This window comes from Mustela lutreola, chromosome 5 (genome assembly GCF_030435805.1).
Source record: "Mustela lutreola isolate mMusLut2 chromosome 5, mMusLut2.pri, whole genome shotgun sequence".
Taxonomy (NCBI): Eukaryota; Metazoa; Chordata; class Mammalia; order Carnivora; family Mustelidae; genus Mustela; species Mustela lutreola.
Genome location: NC_081294.1, coordinates 80509491 through 80535306, shown reverse-complemented (window position 1 = coordinate 80535306; position 25816 = coordinate 80509491). Strand labels below are relative to the sequence as shown.

Sequence of the window (25816 nt, the reverse complement as noted above, 5' to 3'; positions counted from 1 at the left end):
CCTCTTGCTGATTGCATCCAGTGGCAGTGTTGGATTCTTGGGTAAGGGGATCCGCAGGTCTTTCATTTGGAGGTCCCACCGAGATCATCGGACTCCTGCCCACGGATCCAACTGACTCCCACTGGGAGGTAAGCTGGCCAGCATTCTTGTCTCCTGTCTCATGTTCTCGTTTGTATCCAATCTCGTGTTCTTGTTTGTCTCTAGTCTTGTGAGGCCTCTGTTTGACCTATACTGCGGGTAGCGGTATAGTGTTTGTACAACAGCGTGCGTTGTTGGATTGTATTTGTAGGCAGCTTGAGAAGGAGCTGACGAGCTCGGACTTCTCCCCTGCCAACCCTGGGGGACGCTCCAGGGTGTCGAGGGGCCCAATTTTTTGGAGCCCCTCATTTGTCCGAGGGTTATATCCATTTGTCCGTTCCAGAGGAACCCCTCGGCCCTGGACGGAATTTGTCCACCGCAGGGAGATCTCAAGGCTCCTCTGGGCCGGTGGAAACCTTGCTTTCGGTAGCATACCGAAACCGCGCAGCGACCTTTTTGTTAATTGTTTTGTGCGTTCTACTCGTTGTCCTTGGTGTTTTCTTTGATTCTAAAATGGGGCTTCTCCCTCACTCACTTCCCGTGTTAATGGCTATAACTGGAGCCAACTGTCTAACTCGAGACAGAGACTATAGGGAATATTCCCAAGCAGCTGCCGAAACTCTCTTTGTTTCGGGGAAGTTTCCCTGTGTTCTCTGGCCTGACTTGGACTGCCTAACCCCTCCCCCTTTGCTGGTGGGAAAGCATGGCGTCTGCTCCTCTGTTGGGGCTTAGGAGCTCCAAAACTGGGAATCCTTTCTCTGCCTCCTGGCGGCACTTTGTTTCTTCTGTTTCCCCCTTACGTGTTTCTGTACCAACGTGTGTGCAGCCTGCATGACTGGCCTCTAGATCATGCACCACAGCTCCTTCTCTCTCCACTGTCAAGGAGCAAGAACAACACCCCCTGGACCTAACACCTCCCCACTCCAGATCTTCCCACGCATGTCTCAGGTAAACATTCAAAGTGGAGTGGGTCCAGGTGGAACGTAAATCAGTATTGGAACTAAGTTAAGATTGTTGGTTTAATTAAGATAAGACGTGTCTTTGAAGTTACAGCAGTAATCTATCAAAGTTTACTGAAGATCAAATAAGCTTGTGTTACTTGTTAAAATTTGTTAGCAAAGAAATGACTAAACTGATGGTTAATTGTCTATCTCAAAGTTCTAATGGGTAATTGCTGAAGTAACTTTCAAAGTCTTTGGTAACCTGAAAGTTTTTTAAAGTTTTGCTTGGATGACAAATGGAATTAAATTGTGGACATCTAGGTCCTAACCAAACAGGATAAAATGCTAAGTCGTTAATTACTGGATGTAGGTTTGTGCTTTTGACTTCTTACTGCAAAGAAACTAAGAGTATTTAAATCTGTTGGTAAACTTGTTTTCTACTTAACTGATTCATAAATTGCCACCTGAAGAATTCTGTTGTAACAGTTCACAATTGGTTAATAACTAAAGGTGTTTCTAAGAATACAAAGTTCTACTTAGTGTAACTAAGACTGATGGAAATAAAAGGAAACTCTAGGAAAGTAGATGATATGTAAGAAAGATTTAAGGAAGGTAATTTTGTCCTAAATGAGATGGTTATTTGGAAGGAAATGGCTTGGGACAAAACCTGAATGCAAAGGAAAGTTGTAGAAGGTTTGTGAACGGAAATCTTCACAAAAGAAATTTTAGATATGGTCAGGACAGACTAAAAAAGAAAGAAAAACAGCCTCCAAGGTGATTTAGCACTCTCCTGACCTGCCTCCACATAGATTATACTTCCAAGTATAAGGGCCATTTGGCCTTGAGAGATTAAGGAAACAGCCCAACCTTGAGGGACTGCGAAAACACCCTGTTACCATCCTCCTTTGCCTGTAACCATAGAAACTCACTCTAATCTGTAAAGAGTGAAAGGGGAGACTGATCACCTCCCATTAGCCTGAGATGCCCAAAAGGGGAGGGTATCCAACCTGTTTGAATCTGAAGAGTGCCTGACTGTGTGAATGTGTCTGTATGGCTCCACCACTTCGGCTACGGAGTCTGAGTGGGCTGCACCTTGAGTCCCGCAGGGCGTCATATGGCATAACGGTCATCTACTCCACAGAGTAGCCTGGTCCGGGGTTTATATGGACAGGCCTTAGCTAAGACGATCCTAAATTCCCATGAGGGATGGGAACAAGACAACAGGGGAAAGATACCCCTCCTTTGTCTGCGACATCATTCATGATGGGAGGGAAACCCAGAAAACTCCTATCTTAAGACTGCACACTTAGAAATAAAATTTAAAAAAGGGGAAAGACACTGGTATAATAAACTGGTTTTCTTTCTGTTTAAAAGGGGCAAAGTTTTCTTAGCTAATTGATCTGTTAAGAAAATGTAAATGGTTTTCTCTTTGCCTGCCCAGAAAAACGAGTTTCTATGTTCAGTTTTATCAGGTGTTTAACATCCCTAATTATATTTAGGCATGTGCTTTAAAACTTTCTAAGGTTTTAGCAAATGTTGACAAGATTTAAATTGTAAATCTCTTTAACTCAGGCTTTTCCTTGGTATGTGAAGTTGCTCATGAAGTACTACTGAACCAATGATAAACCTTGGATTACATTTGGGAAAATACTATAACTATTCTAGAGATTCTATGCACTTCCTAAAGTTTTAATGTTTTGAGAGATCACCGCTTGATACTGTAATTATGAAAATGTTATGTATCACAGAAATAACCTGGTTTCCTTGCAGCTAAATTGTAAACTCCCGTGTCTCTTTAGCTCTAACCATACCCACTCTGAGTTTTTGTCATTTATAATTGTTTTAATTCTCTTGTAAAATGAGTTTTATCTTCAAGGATATTCCTATAAAGGACTTTCAGGACAAATAGATATTTGATATACTTGAAAATCCTAAAACTGAAATGGGTAAGAATTTCCAGAACTGACTAAAGCCGCATTCACCAGAATTAGTAACATGGGACTAAATGAACTAAAAGATTATAATGTTGTGTCTCTTAATGTTTGGTCTTACTTTAAACATTGCTGGTTCTCTCTAATGTTTGCTCTTCCAGACTAGGGATACTCCCTCCTAGTTATCTGTTACTTATAGAGATGTAAAAGTGCTCATTTGTAAAAGTGCTCAAAGCATTCAAGCTTTTCTCTCTATATGAACCCTCTGAAACCAAAAGGTATCAGTAAGTATTCTTTCTTCCATGGCAATCAGTCATTTGCATAAGTTCAATAAGAATCTGTTCTCCTTTAACAGGACACCATTGAGAGCTGGTTATTTTACCAAGGCTTTGACTGGGATGTCCTATTTGAAAAGACTCAGATATGACCAGACAGTTTAAAGGAACTAAGGTTGACTTTATGAAACCTGGAGCCATAAAGCCCCTTGGGACTGACTGTTGGCCTGATACCTTGCTTACAGAGTTCCAAGCAGCCTCACCAGGTGAGTAAAGAATGTCACTCTTTGGTAGGCGCGGAGGCTCAGAAGAGGCATTCGCCCAAATTAACAGGTATTGCAGGCATGCCTGATGACAAGTACAGGGCTTGGCTTCTGGCCCGGAGAGGCTACTAAAAGTTCAACCTAGAGATTCCTTATACAAAGTTCCAGCAAAGCAGATTCTAAAAGATCTATTGATCACACTCAACTATTCTTGCTGAGCTTATGTAAATAATAGGCCAAGTTTGTTAAAACTGGACTTGTTTCACAAGTGAATTAGTCCTGATTTGGCTATCTCTGGAAATGAGGGTTATTTTAGAGAGAAAAATTATGTTTTAGTAACACGCCTTTATGGATGTTAAATTCTAGATTTGATTGTCTTTAAATGTTTACCTAAGCTAAACAATTTGAGGTAAACTTCAGAGAAGTTGTACAATAGCTTCTTTAGTTGATCTTACTGTTTTGTGGGGATATTCGCAGACCCCACGGCACATGATTAAACAACTGAAAAATGGGATTGATTCCCCTACAATTGTATAACTTAACTAACACCTTATGTGTGGCTGGGATAATGAAATTGCCTAAAAGCCAGCCTATTGCACTCCATAGGATTAACTATGGACTTGTGGAGACAATGGATGACCCCACTTTCTTTATGATTGGATTGGATGATGCATGGGGAACTCTCCTTATCTCTTGACAAGTTTTCTCCCACTTGACAATGATCCTCTGTAATCAGGATATTGTTAAGGTTGGACCACTCAGAGATCATCTTATTGGTTTCATCCCTTAGTCATATTTATCCTAGAGGCCACCTCTGTTGAGGTGCGATTGCAAACAGATGCTTTAGCTAAGCATAGAACAGCCCCCATAAAAGGAGCCTCAAAGCTCACTATGGGACAGTCCCTGACTGTAATGATGTCACATCAGGTCCAAATTTGTCTTAGTAGCCAAATTGTCAAAGCCTAAGAATTAACATTTATACTGACTCCAAATATGCCTTCCTGGTACTACATGCCCAGGGAGCTATTTGGAAGGAAAGGGGATGCTATCAAGCCATAACTCCCCAATCAAATATGGGCCTAAGTTACAAAACCCTCCTTATCGCTATACTAAGGATGGCCTTAGATGTCCTGACAGCAGCCCAGGGTGGAACATGTGCAATCATCAAGACAGAATGTTGTGTGTACATCCCAAACTATCACAAAAATGTCACAGGACTAATAAAGGATATGAATGCCCAGATTAAGGCACTACAAGGTCTCTTTCTCTCTTTTAGTGATTGGTTAAGTTCCTGGTTTGAAGGAGGACTATGGCCAAATCTCCTTCTCGGGCTTCTCATTTTTATCACCTCATTAACCTTAATATGTTCCCTTGTTCCATGTTTCCCTACTTGGTGCCATGGTGCCGAGACTCCATTGCTACAATGACTTCACCACGACAGACGATCCTTGTCGCGCGCGAGGACGCCTCTTCACTGTCAGCGCTGGATTCGGCTGCCTCCGCCTTTCCTAACTCCCCTATACATTCCTCCACTGATCAATATTGACCCCAGTAGGTAGGGACAGCTCTACGCCCCTATTCAGCAGGAAGAAGTTACAGAAGATGAGACCTTCCACCTTCAACCACCTTAAAGATTTAAGAGTCAAAATTGTTCAGAGGGAAATGATGAAGGAGCAGGAGGCTGGCTGAGGATGGAGAAGGGGCTGATGCCTTGCACCCCCTCTTCACCCTTCTCCACCGCGAAAACTGGTTCAACAGATTGCCTTGGCTTACTACTTTGTTGTCATCTATAACGGGCCCTCTCATCATTCTGTTATTAATTCTAACTTTTGGTCCTTGTGTCTTAAACAGGTTAGTACAGTTCATTAAAGATCGCCTGTTGTTCAGACTATGGTACTGACACAGCGATACCAACTCCTCAAACAAACAGAGCCCCGGACTAGCTCAATGCAAGGGCAGGACATGCAAGAACAAGACAAATGGATAGAAGATTCTATCCATGATAAAGAAAAAGGGGGGAATGAAAGACCCCTCCCCTAGAAGATAGATAGGATAACTAACCGCTTGTTTGCTTTTCTGTGAACCGCTGGCTTTTAGGCGTAAATTAGGTTATTAATTGCTTATTAATTGCTCTTTTGCCCTTCTGTAACTGCTTGGCTTATAGAAATAATAGAAGACGCCATGATGGCATTCCTACCTTCCCCCTTCTTGTTCCCCCTCCCTGCCTCTCTCCTCCCGCGCGCGGGCCCTCAGAACCAATCAGCTTGTTCCCCCTTCCCGCGCCTCTCTCTTCGCGCGCGGGTCCCCAAAGCCAATCAGCAAACTCCACGTATGCCTTTTTCAAAAGTTCTAACTGTCCACCAATCAGTTGCGCCCCACCCAAAACTTGTTTGTACCTGTCTATAAAAACCCGGCACCACCCCAGCCGGGTGTGCTCAGCTAGCAGGAGCTGCTGACCACCCGCAGGCGCGCGCTGACCACCCGCAGGCGCCTGCGTAACAGTAAAGAACCTCTTGCTGATTGCATCCAGTGGCAGTGTTGGATTCTTGGGTAAGGGGATCCGCGGGTCTTTCAGTTGCAGAAGGGACAAGAGCCAGACCAGGCAGTCTGACTCCAGAAATGGTCTCTTAAGCCTGTGCTCTCTCCATGATGAGCATCAACTGCCTAGAAGTCTGCCAACTGCCTCAACTGCAGCTGCCAGGTCTGAGCCACAATAGCTGGGAAGAATCGATTAGGAGACTGGTCAGAGTAAGAAAATAAGTACTGCAGGTAATGCTCACCATTCAATGCAAAGAGGGGGCAATAATAGAGGGCGTGGGCGCACCACACAATGGAAGCAAATCAATTACTGTTGTGCCACCAAAGAGAGAATTCAACAGAACCAATCCTGGGCCTAATGCCTAAGAAATAAGGCTCGTCAGAGCAGAAATAAAAGAATTGGGGGCTAAAAAGGCAACAGACAAGATCTTTTTTGAAAAGATAAAATAGATGGAACTTTAGCTATGTCACCAAGAAGAGAAAGAAAGATGACTCAAATTCAGAAATGAAAAAGACTTAAAAAGGAAAGAAAGAAAAAAGAAAAGAGAAAGAAATCTGGTTCTGCTAAAAGCTTGCAAAGAAGAACAAAGTCATTTTTATGTTAGTTAATACCCTCACTTTTATAATACCTCACAATAAATGGGGGCAGCCCCATGAGAGAGGAAAAGATGGCGTCCTTCTCTTTGCTCCTCCTGGAATTTGAGAGGGAAACTCCATGGCCACCTGGGTTCAGAAGAGGAAGAGGTACATCAGAGAACAGGAAAGTCACTGAAAACATTAACCCAACAGAAGTGGAACAACTCAGTGCAAACAGGAGACCCAAATCAAAGGGGCTCCAAGATTGCTGAGCATTAACAGCTTGAAGCCAAGCATTTCCCTTTGCAGAATGGGTGTTTCTTAGGATGTGAAGGATTTAGTTCTTTGAGTTCAGAAATTGTTGTTTTTTTTTTTTTTTTAAAGCAAAATTTTAAACTTAAATTGTATCTTTCCTTCTCCTAGCCCTAAAGACTGAAAGGTCACAGAACAGAGAAATTCTGGAAGTTTAAAGTAAGTGAAGGTCTGGCAGCTAGGCTAAATAAGGGCTGAGGTTTGATTTTGTCTGCATTTCCATTAATTTAAAGTGCTAAGTTGCCTGTTTGCTAAAATATGTGGTTCTCCTCGTTGCAGTATCCCTTTAAATAGATTTTCCTTTCAGTGTGCCAAAAATAGGAAGAGAAGGTCCTTTGAGAATCCCATTCTTAGTCTTAAAAAAAATACATTCTCCTCTCTAGCCCATGCACATAAACAGATCTGGAAGCACTTCTTCCTACTTCTTCCAGTGACCTCTAATTTATCAGAAATAAATATTTTAGGAGAAAAAACATAGCTGGTCAGGGAAATGATTCTCCCAGTCCATTTTTGCTTGTTCATTAATTAAGCGATCACTCAATCTGAAGTCCCTCTTTCAGAACTCGCAGATAGATGGGCCAGGGGCTGATGATCCAAATGCCTACCCCATGGCCAGGCAGGTGGGGGGCACAAAAGAGGTTGACTACACACAAGGGATAACAGAGACAGCTAGGATTTGGTGCACTGAAGAAGGCATGCCCAGGGGGTTAGGGTGTGGCCTCTACCCAGTTGCAGCCAACTCTGAGAAAAGACGTCTAAATTTTTTCAAGTAAAATCACCCCAGTTAAAAATGTTAGAAATCTGTCCAAAATTTTAAAATGGCAACATGTAGAACAATACCAGACAGAATGCATGTATGCGCTACTCTGGCTGGACACCGTTGTTTGCAATCTCTAAGTAAGACACAAAAGATAAAGGAAGACATACTGCCTGTCCCCTGAGAGTTTAATGACCTAGTAGGGTTAAGAAGATTGTCACTCGGTCAACTGTCCCACAAGGTGGAATGTGATACCCATTAAAAGGGAGAAATAAGCGAAGCCTTTGGGAGCTGAGGAAAGCGAGAGGGCCCCTGAGGCAGAAAGGATTCTTGTAGTCAAGGACATCTGAGCTGGGGCTAAAGAATGAGGTAGACTTTGGCAGGCAGACATTGGGGAGGGACCATGCTAAACAGAGGAAAATGAATTGCACAAGGTAAAAAGAGGGAGTTGAAAAGAGAATGTTTGAGAAATTGTCAAGGCACTCTTCATGCTTCTACCTGACAAATATGTGTGAGTGTCTGTGTGTGCCATGCAGTAGGGATGCAGAGGTGATCATGAGGGGACACAAGATGAGGCTGCAAAGTGTGAGAGTGCCCAGCTCAGACAAGACGTTGGAGGTGGTTCCCTGAGTTTTATCTTCAGAGCAATGGGAAAGTTTCCTTTGAATTTTTTTTTTTTAAGCAAGGGAATCACATGTTAAAATCTGCAATGTTCCAAGTTCCCCAGCTGCAGAGCATGCATTCTGTGGACTGGAAGAGAGCCAGAGTGAGTTGGGAGGCGGCCTTTCCAAGTAGTCTGGGAAAGAGATAACGCCAGCTTGGGCTTGGGGGGTAGGTTGCTTCAGTAGGTAGAAAGGAGTTAAAATCACCAGAATTACCAGTTCAGGCTAGGATTCAATGAGGTAGAAGCCAAATGGGACTGGAGAATGTGGTCAGCATGGCTCCATGGCACACCACCAGTGGCCCAGTAGCCAAGCAATGCTGTACTGGCAGCAGCGGATGTCCAGGGGTTACTAGAGAGAGGAAAGGTTTAGGAGCCAGGGTGTATGGCTGAGGTAAGATTGCCAGAGAAGCTCATAGGAGGTTTCCATTTTAGAAAGTCATCATCTAAAAGCACTATTTTCTTTTAAATGTGCTTTGTAAAATTCCACAGCTGTTTTGTTTGGACTAGTCTTGAGAGCAAGAAAATAACTAGCTCTTCTCCTGTTCAACAGTTCATCAATAAACCAAATCTTTAGATTTGGGATGGAAGAAGAAGGAATATTAGAATATCTATAAGGTACATGTTAATGCCAAGTATCCATGCCCACTTCCTTTTATTTTGACCACTTCTTAAGAACTTCAAAGAATGCTAGTTAACCATCACGGTCCATCCTCTTTGGTTCTAATGCCTAGCAATGACTTTCTTTATAACCACAGGCATTTGTAAGTGAACCCAATTCACTCTCCTTCTGGATCATTAAGGAAATATGAATATATTCTTCTGGACTGGCAGGAATTCCTGGAAGTACTCATATTCCAAGGGGAAAACAGCCAAGCCACTAGATGCTCAACTCTTGATAACTTGTGACAATGGAGTTTACGTATTTTTTTATTTCTTTTCAGCATAACAGTATTCATTGGGAGTTTATGTATTTTGATAAGATCTCACTTGTATGCCAAGCATTTGCCCTAAATCATTTTATTATTTCTGCAATACACAGAATTTTGTCATTTTTGCAAAGCCACAACAAGTAACAGATCATCCAAATAAACATCAGATGATGGAGTAATGAAAATAATAGGAATCAGCAAGTGGCAATGAGACTAAAGTTGATTTTGCCTTCCGCATTTCTCTGTCCTGTCTTCCACCTCCCAAATCTTAGAATTTTAGTGTATGTGTGCCCATACTACAGATGTATTCTTCTTCTCTCCCAAACTGGTCTATCTGTCCCATTTGTCTTAATTGTATTAGCATACCATGTAAAAATCACTCAATAGATTTATTATTCTCTGTTGAATCATATTTTATCAAGACTATTTGCAGTAAGCATCAGGCACTGCCTACTCAGAGCTCTGCTTTTATACTGATATCTAGGCTTCCTGCCAGTGGCCCAAGGAAGTTCTGTTTGGTATAAAAAAAATCATGGTGGCCCCATTCCCCTTGTTGAAGAGTGTTTCAAACCAGTAATATGTGATGGAAGTCTGGAGAACTTCTGGGAAAAATATCATCATAGCTCTTAAAAAGAGAAGCGAAGAAAAAAATAATGCTTTTTCTGCCTCTGGAGAACCACAAATGTGCAAGGATGCAACACAACATCTTATTGACCCTGACCTAGCCAGCACAGTGATGCTGGCTGGGAGCAACACCATAGAAATAACCTGAGGACTTTGTGAGTCAAGAAATTAACCAACCCTTTGGGCTGATTCTGTGTAATGAGAAACAGATTCCTTTATTGTTTAAGCCATTTTGAATTGGATTTTCTGTTTCTTACAGCCCAGAACATCCTAAATGATAGAATACTTCTTTGCAGAAGCAAGAAAAAGGCTCTACCTCTTTGACAATATCCTAGCAACAAAGGAATACTTGCTTCAAAAAAGAGAAGAGACTACGACTGATTTCTCAATAAGCATTTTGGGAAAACTAGCTGTGGAAGGTGTTCTTAATAGCTACTCCTGATGTATGGAGAGTCCTTTGAAATCCTTCCAGTGCAGCATAAACACTGTAATAAAATGATGAGCCACTACGAATGGTATGTGTGGGGATACGCAACATAGTTGGAGTCATCATAATATGTAGGTATTAGGAAACTACCATGAAATTTGTCTTTATTTTTCATCTACTCTTATTTCTTTCTACAATTATAATATTGGGAATTTTTTCTCTTCTCCACTCCTTTTACCTGATGAAAACACAGAATTACATGATTAGAAGGGAACTCAGAAAACTGGGGTTCAGAGAGGTGGATTAATTTCCACAAGATCCCACAGTTTTCCAGGAACCATTTTCTTTACTATTAAAAATGCTTTATGCATGATTTTAAAACAAAACCATTTGCTGAACTCTCAATTTAATGTAATGTCAAACTGTAAAAATATGGGAAATCAAGACTGGATTTTTTAGTAATTTAATTATGAAATCTCCTTTTTGAATTCATTGCTTTGAGCTTCTTTGTGCTATTTCTATTACCTTCCTAAATCCTAATCCTTTCCACTTAATACCATTTCTCTCTCCTAGAAAATCCCTGCATGTGGCCCATTCTCTTGGCCAGTGATTCTTAAAAGACCATTTGCTTCTAAATTACCTGAGAAATAAACCAGACATGCAGATTCCCAAGGAGAGTCCAATTTAGTAGAGCAGGGTTGAGGTCCCCCAATTCAATTGTAAACAAGCACGCCAGGTGAGTCGAACTGTGCTTTGAGGGACATGACTCCAGATTACACACTAGATTCCAGAATGCAAATAGAAAATATCTAATTATCATAGTGGATTTAAGCTGGAACAACAAAAATATGTGCATGGTTGCCTGTAATTTTTATGTTTCCTCTGAGGTCTGAAACAAACCCAAGAACTCTGTGATTTGGATGCACCCTGGTAAGCATTCGCTTGGAGGCTTTGAGATTTTATCCTTTCCCCTAAGACTTTTTTCCCCTCTGAGTACATTTCTACTTGGGATTAAATATAAAATGTCTTAACTCTCTCCACAGCTAAAAGAAATCAATTTTGGAAAGTGTTTCAAAAGAGCACTTTAAAAATTGCACAACACAAAGTATCCTTCCTTTGAACCAAACGACTGAGAGATACACAGAGTATACACGGTAGGTAATGAGAGCAGTGAACACGGGTCTTCCAGCAGATCCAGCCCTGAAACCAAAACTTGGGAAGGAAGTTGACCATTAAGTAAGTGGACCAGAGGAACAATAGTTCAGGCTTATCAGAGGGTAAGTCTGAAATTGAGAAAACTGAAATCAGACAAACCCCTTATTCCAAGTTAACTATCACTTCCTGGTCAATTTTAAAATAGGACAGTGCTATAAATGAGAATATAGCATTTAAATGGAATCTTAGAACTCCTCTGGGTGCCAAAGCCTTTTTTCAGAATTAAATAAATACTCCTTACTGGATTAAGCAACGCACATTTATACCCATCTCCACAGATACTTTTAATCCCTATCTTCTGAGACCAAGAACAGAGCCTACTGAGATCTTAAGTCTGTGTTTTATAATACTGGCTCTGACCAACTCATACTATAGCCTCTATGTACATTCCTTAAGTATTAAATGAACAAAGAAATGCCTCATAACCTCATAGAACCAAAGAAAACCATTGTGATTGTGAATCAAAGGCAAGACACAATGCTCCATAAATGCTATACTATAAGTAACTTCGGCAACAAAGTTGGTTTAAATTCATTAGAAGGCAAAAGTCAAGGTCATAGATGTCACCTGCATATTCCAATTGTACTTCTTGTTAGATCAGGGACAAAGATGGTCTGAATTTAATGGGATTTGGAACACAGAGGTGGACAAGAGGGAGAAAGTGAGCTATCATCCAAGAGAAAAATAGGCTCAAGTGTTTAAGATCTACCTTCACAGTTTTTGGTGTTCTTTAAAATCGTTTTCTTCCCCCCTTTAAGATTCATAACCATCCTCATGACACTTTAAAATGGGCAGATGTAGGGACGCCTGGGTCGCTCAGTTGGCTAAGCCGCTGCTCAGGTCTGCTCAGGATCCTGGGATCGAGTCCCACATGGGGCTCCTTGCTCGGCAGGGAGCCTGCTTCTCTCACTGCCTCTGCCTGCCTCTCTGCCTGCTTGTGTGTACTCTCTCTCTCTCTCTGGCAAATAAATAAAATCTTAAAAATAAAATAAAATGGGCAGATGCAGTAGTGAGTCTGCTGGATCACCATTTACTTTCCGTCATGCTCAGTCCAGTTATGCTCTCAGCACAACTCCACAGCTTGAAAAGCCCACTGCTCTCAGCTGGTTCTGAAGCCTTCTCCTCCAGCTGCTCCCTAGAGGCTCAAAGCCTAGTGGCCCTAATAGAGCAGCCATGAGCATCCCCACACATACTTGGCCAGAGTATATAACCAGAACTTCCTCTGTTTCAGTAAAGGCCCTTCAAGTGTGCAAAGTTTTGTAACTAAGATCTAAACCAGCTTTTCTCTTGAACAAATGCCTGACTGGGTTGTGTGGAATAGGCACCAAAATGTCATCTGAGAGCATCTGGAGTTACTTCTTAAACCCAGTTCTCATTATTTTAAATGCACTTCATCAGGGCTCTTTGACATTTTTTGGGCATTCTCCTTGTAAGCTTGCATGTTCTCTGCTATGCTTAATTGTTTCTGAACATGCAGTCCTGATACCACATGGCAAGAAAAACATTCGACAATAACAGAGAAATCCTTGATTCTGCCTAATTGTTTCTGACCAACATACTAAACACTCTTGCTCCTTCATAGTTAAAATCTGTAGAAATCTTTTGGGAACACATATACTCTCTTTCCATAAGGCGCTATCAATGTGCTTAGTAGAAACAGGAAAACAAACCATCATATTCTTTCTCAGCTGACTATCGACTTATCCCAGAGAAATGACTTAATGGCATGAGAAAAGTGTGGGTAAGGACTAAATGCACAACTCACCAACCAGTTCCATAGACTGTGTGGCTTAACGGTTTAAGTTAGCTGTTGTAGTCTTTCTTAAATACTCCAGTCTCCAACCAAGAACTTTCATCCAATTCAATGGAAGGTTAGAACATACACACATGCAGTCACTGATGTAGCAAGGTAAGTCAAGAAGGCCATTTCCAAAAGGGTCCACCAATAGTTAATAAACAAAAACTCAAAACCATCCCAAGAGTAAATATTCTTAGCAGGACAATCAGGCCCCATGCTGAATGCCTTGCTTTATCTCAGAGGGCACATAGGCATTTGTGAAAGATAGTTAGTTGACTTATTCCCTAGACTTTAACACATGTAACTTTTAAAAGCACTAACACTGTAGATAAAGAGGAGCCTACTATCCATACCTGACTGATGAAGAAACTAAGGAACTGAGGGGTCCATTGCTTGTCCAGGGTTCATTAAGTGGCTTAAGAACACAGTCAACTCTAGAACCCAGGCTTCATTACTCCAAATCCCGGGTCTAAAAACCCACATGTTCCTATTTGTCTCTGATTATCACAAGAACATACAACTCCTGAAAACCCTGCTTTGTGACCTGGTTATCATGGATGACATATTCCTGTTTATCCTAGGACATCACAAGAGCAAAAGCCCCCTGACCTCTGTTTGGTGCTTCCCCAGCCTCCTCTGTAAGGACCACGTGGCATTTACTGCTGTTACCCACTGCAGTTAACACTTCACACATTTCTTTCCTAACCCTTCAGCATTCCTGATGCAACAGTGGGAGGGGGAAACCTGAACAGAACAGAGACCAGCTTTAGCACTAAGATATGAACTTTCTAAGGGTGAGAAGAGGGCAGCATTCCGTCTTAAACCTACTTTGCCAAGTGGTTCATGAGCAGCTGTAACATCTGCCTATTTTTCTCTGGGAGCCGATGAACAAGGCTGTGGATTTCAGAGACCCGAGACTCCTGGTTTTCCAGCTCTGCAAAGGAAGGAAGGACGTAATATTTGATCAGTGACACAGTCAAATCAGATTACAAAACAAAATCAAAGGAAACCAAAGGTTGGGCACTTTAAGAACCAGTTCTATGGACTCATGGCTAGGTTTAAGTGTTTTTAATGGTGCTTTCTGTAACAATTCATTTAAAAAAATGACTGTTTAAAGAATTCAAACCAAAATGATGATGGGATGAAATGGAGCCAGTCAGTCAACTGCACACTTAGAGCAGACAGAAACCTGAGAGCAGCTGGCTTCCTAGAATGATGGCTTCATTTCAAGGAAGGAAGGAACTTTATGCACTTGTCAAATGATGAACAAATTGTACATGAACAACATTACAAGGGTCTCAAATATCAAAATAATGTCTCAAGACAGCATCCGACAAATCGAAGGCAATGTCCAGTCACTCTCAAGTCATGTGTGACACCCAACCAGCCCAGTGGAAGAAAGAAATGGCTGATGAAACATGTAAATCTTCCTGCCAACCTGTCACCTCAATCAAACCCTGCCACGGTTTGGTTGAATTTGGGTAAGTGACTTCATTTCTCTGGGAGATAAACTGATAGTGCTCACCATACCTATTTATAGGATTGATGTGAGGTTTAATTAGAGAATGGCTGCTATGGGTTTGGAATTTCTCTGAGAAAGAAATCATATAAACACGATCTTTACTCCCAGCTTTATCTCAAGTCTTTCTCCTCCCTCTTTTAAGGAGACAACTCTGAGAAGATAAGGCCACCAGAACATTAGAACATTAGGTACTACTAAATAGGGCCAGTAGTAGTTACCAGGACAAACAAACTTTGAAGGCTTAAAGGAAGCAGGGAGACCACAGAGACTATTGACATAATAACACTGTGGAGTTCATGCCAGATTTAAATCTTACTATCTCTTACAGGAGGCCTGCCCCGAACAGACAGATTCCCGTATACTTAGGGTAGCTTGCACCTAATCCCTATGTATTTTAATACCAGTAATATGACGCAAGGGACCTGGATGATATAGCTGAAGAATGATCATAAGCTGTAAATGGAATCCATGATGGAAAGGGGACTGGGAAGTTATATAAATGGTGTCATATTCAAGGAAACAATTCCAATGCTCAATTTAGGTAATGTGTGAAGTCTGATTCATTCTGCAAAATGCTACTCAAGGGCTGGGAAAAAACCCAAGGAGCTAGAACTCCAATAATCAAAATTAGAAAGCCAAACTTGCTGTCCTCTCCTCTCCCCACCCCAAAAACACATTCTGAAGTTTCTCTCCTTTACTGTAAATTCAGTGTGGTAGCAGGGCCCTTGACAATCTCAGTTTGGTTTCATTTCTATTTTGTGTCTGTCTCATAAGCACATGTGTAGGTATTTACATACAAAATACAGAGGGTAGAAAGTTTTTATTTTGGGATACTAACTGTTCTTTGATATAGAAAAATATATTCTTTTCCCCCCTTAAAACTGGCAAAAAGAAAACTTACTTGCCGCTTTGATGAAACTTCTTTGAAACTGGTACATCATGAGTGGTCCTGGAAGCATTCTGGGATAAAAGGATATACACCAATCAGTTTAATAAAAACAAACAGACTCCCTAAATAGCAGCACAGACACTGCCCAACTGTATTCCGACGAAGATTAAGGGACACAATAGCAACTCAACAGCCCAACTGAGTTTCTCTTTTTGAAAGGGTCCTGAGATTTCCTGTGACATTTTCATGCTCTTTCTTCTTTAAGGGAATGGTACAACTATGTTTCCTAGTTACAACTAGGAAACTGCTAATGTGAAAGTCTAGCACAAGCCAAGAGATTTCCTTTTCAGTCAGTGACTCACCCATTGACAAGAGCATTTTAAGATGTGTCTGAGAAAAAGGAAACTAACTAAACATTTGTAATTACCTGTACTAAAACTCTTGTCTTCCCAGCAGCTTGTTATTAAAATCAGTTCATCTGGAAACACTATGAGAGACTTCTGTAATTTTTGTGGCAAATTCACTACCGAGGGTTGCTCCAGAATGCCAAAAGTGTTAGAACCCCTAACATTAAGCACGACATAATCAAATTTTATATAGTTTTTTAAAAGTATATTTTATATTTAACGTTTGTTAGCTAATCACTAGATCAACATGTACAAATTAAGTGCTAAATACAAACCTCTGTGATTTGGTTTTGTGTAAACTACAGTGATAGTATATGTGGTATGAATGTTTAATCAATATGTTTAATGAGTGTGTTTAACTGTAAACTTCAGCTTTTTTCTGACAGTCCAAATAACAACCTTCTCAACAGACTATAAATTATTCTTGACTCAGGTTCTATTTTATTCTCATCAGAACCCCCAATTTAACTCCTGATCTTCACTTGCATTACATCTTACTCTTGACTTCAAGATCCTTCTATCAATTCCCCAATAGGCAATAAAACCTGCATCACCAATTTCTTTCCTGGGGCTTGTTCCTCCTTTGTTTTTGAGCCAAGTGAATCTTCACAAAACCTGAACAAATGCTTATGTAGTTCACTGGTCTCCTCTTAGTTCAGACTGGACCCTCACCTACCCTTCAAGTTCAGGGTAAGTTTCAGTCACTTCATAAAACTGATATGGGAGCAGCTAGAATCACCCATTCCCTTAATAACCAAGGGAGGGGCAGAAAATAGGAGTCATACCATGCACAGTGTTACGAGATAAAGAGTCTATTCTCCAATAAAATAACATTTTCCTATACTAGCAGAAGGAGTCAAAAAGGACTTCCATTAATAAGGACAATCTATTACGGAGTCTATCTATCTGTAGATAGATTATATTGCAATGCACAAAACCATCAAAACACATAGGATATGTATGTAATTATGCATTTTTAACAGACTGAGATAAGGAGTTCCTTGTTTTCTGACTAGAGTATTTGGGGATTCAGGAAATACCATATTTTAGGTTCTGTTAAAGGCTAATCATCATAGTAACTTCTCATAAAGAGCAAAGCTTCTTGAATCACTCATGGCATCCCCACAAATGGCAACCCATCAAGGATGGATGGCTTACAATTGGTTTGACCAGCGGAGCTAATTGCACCCACACATAAGCTGTTTCTATATCCAAACACCCACTCAACAGCTTTCTGGAGGCTGGAAATAAAACTGCTTTCTTCCTGATTGCATGATAGCAAGCTGGCACCCTGCCCTGCAAATGGAAAGTCCCTACCTTAGGTAGGTCTTCAAAGCACTAGTGATTGTCTTTATCTCCCATTCAGCACAGATATCGGTCTCTGTTTCAGAAGCTGTTTTAGGGTCTAAAAAGAAGAAAAGGCAATGTGTAAACAGGAACAGAAAATATAGCTAAAAAACAAGCATGATATATAAAACCATTCAGCTTCCCTATTAACCAAAGAAATCCAAATTAAAACAAAACAACACCTTTTTTTTTTTTTTTTTTTTTTTTTTTTTTTTGCTGGTTCAGTTAAGAATATGGTTAAAAATCCAAGTATCTATTGCTGGCAAAATTGTAGTGAAATGGATCCTCTCAGAAACTGCTAGAGGCAGAAGAGATAAAATGCAACAGTTATGAAAAGCAATTTGGCAATATGTGTCAAGAGACATAAAACTGTTTATACCCTTTGAAGCAGTAATCCCACTTCTCACAATCTACCCTCAGAAAATAAGATAAAGCAAAACCAAAGTTACATACCCCAGGAACATTCAATACATGCTAATTCTCTGTAACAGCAGAAAAAATTTTCAAAGGAGATAACTTAAATGTCCAATGATGGACAAATGATTATCTTGACATGGCTCCGTGATGGAAAACTATACTGCATTTATATGAAAATACTGACTATGCAACAGTAGGAAAAATGTGTGGATTTTCAAGCAATGTCAAGCAAAAACACCCAAACAAACCAAGATTTTAAAGTTTATTACGAAAAAATTGTATGAACAAAGGCTGAAAGGAAGTACTCTAAAATTAATATAGTGGTTGTGTTAGAAGGGGATAACTGTTGTTTTTATATTTTCTAAACTATGACTCAATTCCATTACTTTTATATGTCTTTTTTAAAAATTGCCTTAAGCCAAGAAGTGCAATGGGGACCGCCATAATTACACTGGCTCCTTATCATTTCTTTAGTCTTCTCTTGTGTGGACTGGTCAACAAATGAGTGTATTTAAAATGCACATGTATTAAAGGAAGAGACCACTCTTAGAGCTAGTCTTCCTGGGCAGCACACAGCCCCATCTCACCACTGACAAGGTGGTTGGAAGTAAAGGCTTTCAGTATGGTGAAGACAGAATCCAGCTTTCATGTTTACACACAACTAGTGATTTGCATGCCTACTGCACATGCTTGGGGGAAGGCTCTAGGCTTCCAGGGGTGGGAAATGAGAGTCAGACAGACCAATCAAAGCACAGCATCTCTTTGGCCCCATGGCTAGTTCAGGGAGAACCCAAGACCTAAGCCAGTGGAATGTCAGGACCCTTCTAGGAGACAGGGGAGAGGCTCTCTGCTATTTCCTTTTGGGTTTGTACCTGGAAGGTTCTCCGAACTGTTCTAGATGCCACCACCTAGAGCCCAAGAGTGAAGTCTGACAGACAAAGCCAGAAATGAGAGAAGCAGAGAGAGCTGGTCTTGATGACATGGGTTGAGCCCTCATATCTCGCCATTCCTTTTTTATCATATGAGCCTATAAATTCCCTTTTCCCTAAGCTAGGTAAGGTCAGGTTTTCTGTTTTTTTCTTTCTTTCTTTCTTTTTTTTTCTTTTTCTTTTCTTTTCTTTTCTTTTCTTTTTTTTTTTTTTTACAATCAGAAGAGAACTAAATAATAGAGCAGTTAAACAGAAACAGCCACTGGACTCTTTCTCAACAGTCTCAAAGAAAAAAAGAGTTTCTTCCTGCAGAGACACAGCTTTTCAGCTGGAAGGGGAGAACGAGTCACAAGTGGGCACAATATATTTTGTATTTATTAGGAAAGAACCTACTTTCATTCTAGTAGGAAGAGTCCAAATAATCATGAGTGGATTAAGGAGTTAGGCTCTAAACCCCAGGTAAGGGCATAAATCCAGTTGATACCCGCTGCTCTCAATACGTTCCCTGATACATTTAATTTTTTAAAAGATTTTATTCACTTATTTGACAGACAGAGATCACAAGTAGGCGGGGGGTAGGCGTTTGTGGGAAGCAGGCTCCCTGCTGAGCAGAAAGCCCAATGTGGTGCTCCATCCCAGGACCCCGGGCTCATGACCTGAGCTGAAGTCAGAGGCTTTAACCCACTGAGCCACCCAGGTTCCCACATTTAATTTTTTTTTTAAAGATTTATTTATTTATTTTAGGGGAGGGGCAGAAGAAGAATGAAACTTAAGTAGACTCTGCCCTGGGCATAAAGTCCACAAGGGGCTTGATCAGGTTGTGAGATGACAACCTGAGCTAAAACCAAGAGTCAGATGTTTAACTTACTGTGCCACCCGGGTGCCCCCTCCATATGTATTAGGTGAAATAGAAAAGGCCCCAGCTCCCAATACATTTAGTTCCTAAAGACAGCACATTTATGTGTTTGCAGGTGACCCTAGCATTAATGAAATCTGTCTTATCACATGAAACAAACAATAAACAACATAAAGTGTGTGATTTTATTTCTAGGGTCACAGAATAGCAAACTCCATAAAGCTCTATCATAGCAAATTTCTGAAAAGCCAACCCAAGGGTGATTCTCCAAATGACCAAAACCTCTGCCGCTTTAATTCTCTTCTTGCTTTGTCATCTTTCACTCCCTTAATGGTTTCTTCCTGCGGAAGAGCATGTACCAAAAACTTTGCTTAGCATGACCTTTTCCCCTCCCCAACCCGAGACACATGGAGAGCTGCCATAGTGCATGGTTCCTGGATGCAAGACAACTGTTACTGTACATTTTTCTGAGGAACAAACCAACTTCCACCCAAGAAGAGTGAGCCCAACACTTAACAAGCAGCAGTTGGCAGGTCGGGGAGTTGTGAACTGTTCCACGGACCACATTTAGCAAACTAATGATTAACGTCCATTTATTCGGGCTCTGTAACCATAGGAATATTGTGTAACATTACAGAGAGGAGAGTCAGATTACAGTCCAGCTAAAGGGCTTTTTATAGCACCAATGAGGCAAGGTTTAGAACTTGAGCACGTCCATTTTAATTCATTTAATATCCAAACTAAATTGAATACAGCCTCCCAAACCACCTCATTTTCAGAAAGTGCTGCCAATTTCCACACCTCCCTTACCAATGCTCCCTCTCACTCAGAGAAACCCTGGTGGCATCCAAACATGACACAAAGGCATAATTACAATTATCCTCTGAACTCAGTACATTTCTCCCCACCAAGTCACTTGACCATTGCATTACACTGTGAAACGAACCTAAGCCAGAGGATCAGGCCAACATACAGAAAGGCAGCCTGTGGGTAAACTAAACTGAATAGATTTCTTCATGAATCTGCTCCCACAGGAATCTGAAAAAACAGGAGACAGACTGGAAGCAGCGGTTACAAGGGGAATAGTCTCAGAAACATCTCAACAATCAGATGGACTAGAAAGATCCATCTAGTCCAGTACTGTGTTGCTGATGAAAACACGAGAGACATTCTGGAGGAAATGATCAGGACTAGCCATCTATGTACTCCTAAATTTCCTAAGAATTCAGTATAATTGTATGTAAATTATTTTTTTCTCTTTAACTGAGAAAATAACATGTGCACCTGGCAAAAAAAATTCAAGCAAAACAAGTAGATAAACATTAAAATGTAAACCTTTCCTGTGCTAGAGGCAACTATAAATAACAGTTCTGCGTGTATGTATGCTATCTCTAATAACACATGCAAATACTAGCATATAAGAGCATATAAATACATACCACTTTTTAAAAACATAAAGACATGTACACTATACATGTCATTTTGTGCACTGTTATTTTCATTTGACAGTACCTTGAGAAAGTGTTCCACACTAGCACACAAATTTATCTACCTCACAGAAGTACTTCACTGTATCATAATGTTCCCATTAATGGAAATTAGATTATTCCCCGAGTTTTGTTATGATAAACAATGATATAAACTACTGTTTCCATGTACATGACTTACCTATAGAACAAAAAAATCCCTCAAAATAAAATTGAAATAAAAAAGTATATGCATTTTTTAAAAAATATTTTATTTATTTATTTGACAAAGATCACAAAATAGGCAGACATGCAGACAGAGAGAGAGAGGGAGAAGCAGGCTCCCCACTGAGCAGAAAGCTTGATGTGAGGCTCAATCCCAGCACCCTGAGATCATCACCTGAGCCGAAGGCAGAGGTTCAACCCACTGAGCCACCCAGGCGCCCCAAGTACATGCATTTTTAATTTTGAAAGCTATTCCTCAACTACCCCTCAGAGGCTGTACCATTGACTGATCCCCAGATCCTAGAACAATATGCAGAACTTTGATCTTGGCCAGTCTGAGAGGCGAAAAAAGTCCCATTTTTAATTTGTTTGTTTGATTAAAAAAAAAAAGAAAAAGGAGGAGGAAGGTTGAGAATCCTTTCCTATGTGTCAAATTTATGGAGTATACTCACCTTTTATAAGCACATGGTTGCATGATTTAGGAAAATGTATACAGCCAAGTGACATGCACAACCTGAATAAAGGTAATTTTCCATCACCATGAAAATCCTCCTATGCCCCTGTACAATCAATCCTCTCCTTCCACCTCCAGCCCCTGGCAACCACTGTCACAAAGCACAATACTTTTGAAATCCACCCGTGTTGTTGCATGTACCAGTGGTTTGATCCTTTTATTGCTGGGTAGTAAACAATTTTACGGATATTCCACAATTTGTCCATCCATTCATCAGGTGAGGGACATTTGGGTTTTTTCTAATTTTTTACAGTTATGAATAAAGCTGGTATAAATATTTACATACAGGTTTTTATGTGGACTAAAGTTTCACATCTTGGATCACTACGTAGGAGTGGAACTGGGTAAAAATATGTAGGAGAAGTCCCATAGTAAATATGTTTAACTTTATCAGAAATTGCTAAATTGTTTTCCGAAACAGTTGGGTTATTTTGCTTTCCCACAGCAACCTGAGAGCTCTAGGTGCTTCACATCTTCATCAACACATGATATGGTCAGGTGTCTAATTTTGAAATTTTAGCTGTTCCAGTAGACATGAAGGAATAACTGTTTTTTTAAATTTCCTTTTCTAATGACTAGTGACATTGTTTATTTTTTCTTGTACTTTTTGTCCTTCTGTGTATCTTCCCTGATAAACTATTCAAATCTTTTACCCATTTTTAAAACTGAATTGGTTGTGTTCTTATTACTGAATTCTTATTACTGAATTACTTGAGTTATTTTTAATAAATTCTGGATACAATTCATTTGCCAGATAAATATCTTCAAAAGGTTCCTCATCTGTAGCTCCCAATTTCTTTTTCTTAGTAACTTTTAAAGAGCAGAAATTTTTTATTTGGATAAAGATTTTTTTAAATCAGATTTTTCTTTTCTGTTTCCTACTTTTTGTTTTCTATTTAAGAAATCTTTTCTAAACAAAGGTCACCAAAATTTCTAAATTTTCTCCTATAAGTTTTATAGTTTTAGTTCATAGGTTTAGGAATATAATTCATTTTTTTTAAGATTTTATTTATTTATTTGACAGAGAGAGATTACAAGTAGGCAGAGAGAGAGAGAAGGAAGCAGACTCCCCGCTGAGCAGAGAGCCCGATGCGGGACTCGATCCCAGGACCCTGAGATCATGACCTGAGCCGAAGGCAGCGGCTTAACCCACTGAGCCACCCAGGCGCCCCAGGAATATAATTCATTTTGAGATTATTTTTATTTTTTATTTTTTAAAAGATTTTATTTATTTGGCAGAGAAAGAGATAACAAGCAGGCAGAGAGTCAGGCTAAGAGAGAGAAGGAAACAGGCTCCGCGCTGAGCAGAAAGCAGGGCTCGATCCCAGGACCCAAGGATCATGACCTGAGCTGAAGGCAGTGGCTTAATCCACTAAGCCACCCAGGAGCCTGAGATAATTTTTATGTATAGTTTAAGATAAAGATGGAATTTTCTCCATATGGATGTCCAATTGTACATTCATTAAAATTACTGTCCTTTCCCTTACTGAACTACCGTGACAGCTTTATCAAAGATCAACTAATCAGATTCTGAACACCTACAAATTCAATAGGAGATAGAAGAGAAGAAGAGCAGCAATTCTAGGAACAGAAAATAGACCACTTTCGCGAAGGTAGGATGTGCGGAGAAGCCAATCCAAAGCGACAGGAAGATAGACCACAGCGGAGGGGCCGGCTCCCAGCAAGCAGCAGAGGAGTAGAGCACAAAACTGGAACTTTTAGAAGCCTGCTCCACTGAGGGATGTTGTTCCAGAGGCTAAGTGGGGGTGGAGCCCTTGCGGGGACAGTGTGGTTTCAGAACCCTCGGGGTCACTGAAAGACCAGGAGTGCCTAAGTGTAGCAGAGCTCCCAGGTATCAAAGCAGGGAAGCCAGCTACAGAAATGGACCGAGGTGAGACTCTCAGCTCAGGGTTAGCTTAAACTGTGATACAAGGCACAATGACTCCACTGTTCTTTGAGCAGCAACCCCACAAGTGGCAGATCCGGAGAGACCCCTTCCTTCCTCCTCTGGAAGGGGTGGTGTGTGACTGTACCACAGTGATCTGCTAAGTTTGGAGACCTGAAACAGGGCCCTGCACCAGAGATAGAAATGCTCAGACACAGGCCCGGTGACCCAGAGTGCAGCTGGAGATCAGGGAGACGGGAGGGATTGACTGTTTTCCTCTGAGGGCACACTGAGGAGTGGGGCCCCAAGCTCTCAGATCCTGCGGCACCAGAGATTGGAAGGCCACCACTTCCATTCCTGTCCTTCAGAGCTCTATGGAAAGCGCTCAGGGAACAAAAGCTTACTAGAGAGAACCTGAGATTACTTAGCCTGGCCCTTGGCAAGGGCGGTGCAATTCTGCCTCGGGCAAAGACATTTGAGAATCACTGCAACAGGCCCCTCCTCTAGAAATCAGAAACAACACTGAGCCAAGACCAAGATCATCAATCAAGGAGAACTGCAGAAATCCAGAGCAAAGGAAAAGCAACACATAGAATTCATGGCTTTTTCCCCCATGATCTTTTAGTCTTACAGAGTTAAATTCTTTTAATTTTATTTTTTTCTTATTCTTTTTTTTAAACTTTCCTATTTCCTATCTTATCAATACCTTTTTCTAAAAAAATCTTTTAAAATTTTCATTTTTATAGTCATATTTTATCGTTTCATTATATTTAACCTTATTTTTTGTATACATATTTTTTTTTCTTTAAAATTTTGGGAGGTAATTTCTTCTAATAGATCAAAATATACCCTAAATCTAGCTCCAGACTGATGACATTCTCTCCTCTTTTTTTTTTCTTTTTCCAACCAACTTATCAATTCCTATTTTTAAATCTTTTTAAATGTTCATCTTTACAAACATATTCCATTGCCTCATCATGTTTACTCTTATTTTTGCATATATATAAATTTTTCTTCCTTAAAAATTTTGGGACATAGTTTCTCCTACGAGACCAGAATACACCCAAAATCAAGTGGGTGACTCTGTTCTACTCACCAGTCTAATATATATATATATACTTATATATATATATATATATATATATATACACACAAATATATATATATATATATTTATTATTTATTTATTTATTTCCTTCCCATTTTTCTCCCCCCCTAGTTTTGGGTCTTTTCTGATTTGGTTAGCATATATTTTTCTAGGGTCTTTGCCATCCTTTTAGTATTTTACTCTCTCATTCATATGTTCTTATCCGGATAAAACAACAGGGCAGAAAAACTCACCACAAAAAAAAAATAATAATAATAAAATAAGAGGCAGTACTAATGGCTAGGGACCTTATCAGTATGGACATTGGAATGTGTCAGAACTAGAGTTCAGAATGAGGATTATCAAGCTGCTAGCTGGGCTTGAAAAAAGCGTGGAAGGTATTAGAGAATCCCTGTCTGGAGAAATAAAAATCCCTTTCTGGAGAAATAAAAGAACTAAAATCTAACCAAGTTGAAAATGAAAAAGGCACTAATGAGGTACAATAAAAAATGGAGGTTCTTCCTGCTAGGGTAAATGAGTTATAAGAGAGAATTAGTGATTTAGAAGACCAAATGACAGAGAATAAAGGAGCCGAGCAAAAGAGAGACAACTACTGGAGCACAAGGGGAGAATTTGAGAGATAAATGATAACATAAGATGAAACAATATTAAAATAATTGGGATCCCAGATGAAGAAGAAAGAGAGAGAGGGGCAGAAGGTATATTGGAGCAAATTATAATAGAAAATTTCCCTAATATGGCAAAGGGAAAAAGCATCAAAAACCAGGAGGCACAGAGAACACCCCACAAAAATCAATAAAAATAGATACACACCCTATCATCTAAGAGTTAAACTTACAAGTGTTAGCGACAAAAAGAAAATCCTGAAAGCAGCTTGGGACAAGAAGTCTATAACATACAATGGTCGAAATATTAGATTGACA

The 25816-nt window shown here is 40.2% G+C and overlaps 1 protein-coding gene and 1 long non-coding RNA gene across 7 annotated transcripts in view; one reads left to right on the top strand and one right to left on the bottom strand.

The window, feature by feature from the left end:
- The window catches only part of ARHGAP26 (Rho GTPase activating protein 26), a 448623-nt gene that overhangs the window by 153466 nt on the left and 269341 nt on the right, over positions 1-25816 (bottom strand). For all 6 annotated transcript variants that reach the window (XM_059174922.1, XM_059174924.1, XM_059174925.1 and 3 more), the window contains exons 15-17: positions 17464-17551; positions 15752-15810; positions 14157-14262 (exon numbers count right to left, since the gene is read on the bottom strand). In XM_059174922.1, the coding sequence (XP_059030905.1) occupies positions 14157-14262; positions 15752-15810; positions 17464-17551 (253 nt within the window). The remainder of the gene's footprint in view (positions 1-14156; positions 14263-15751; positions 15811-17463; positions 17552-25816) is intronic.
- LOC131832200 (uncharacterized) lies at positions 653-6013 on the top strand. Its single transcript, XR_009353943.1, has 2 exons — positions 653-1026; positions 5376-6013. It is a non-coding gene; the product is annotated as an uncharacterized LOC131832200 (long non-coding RNA).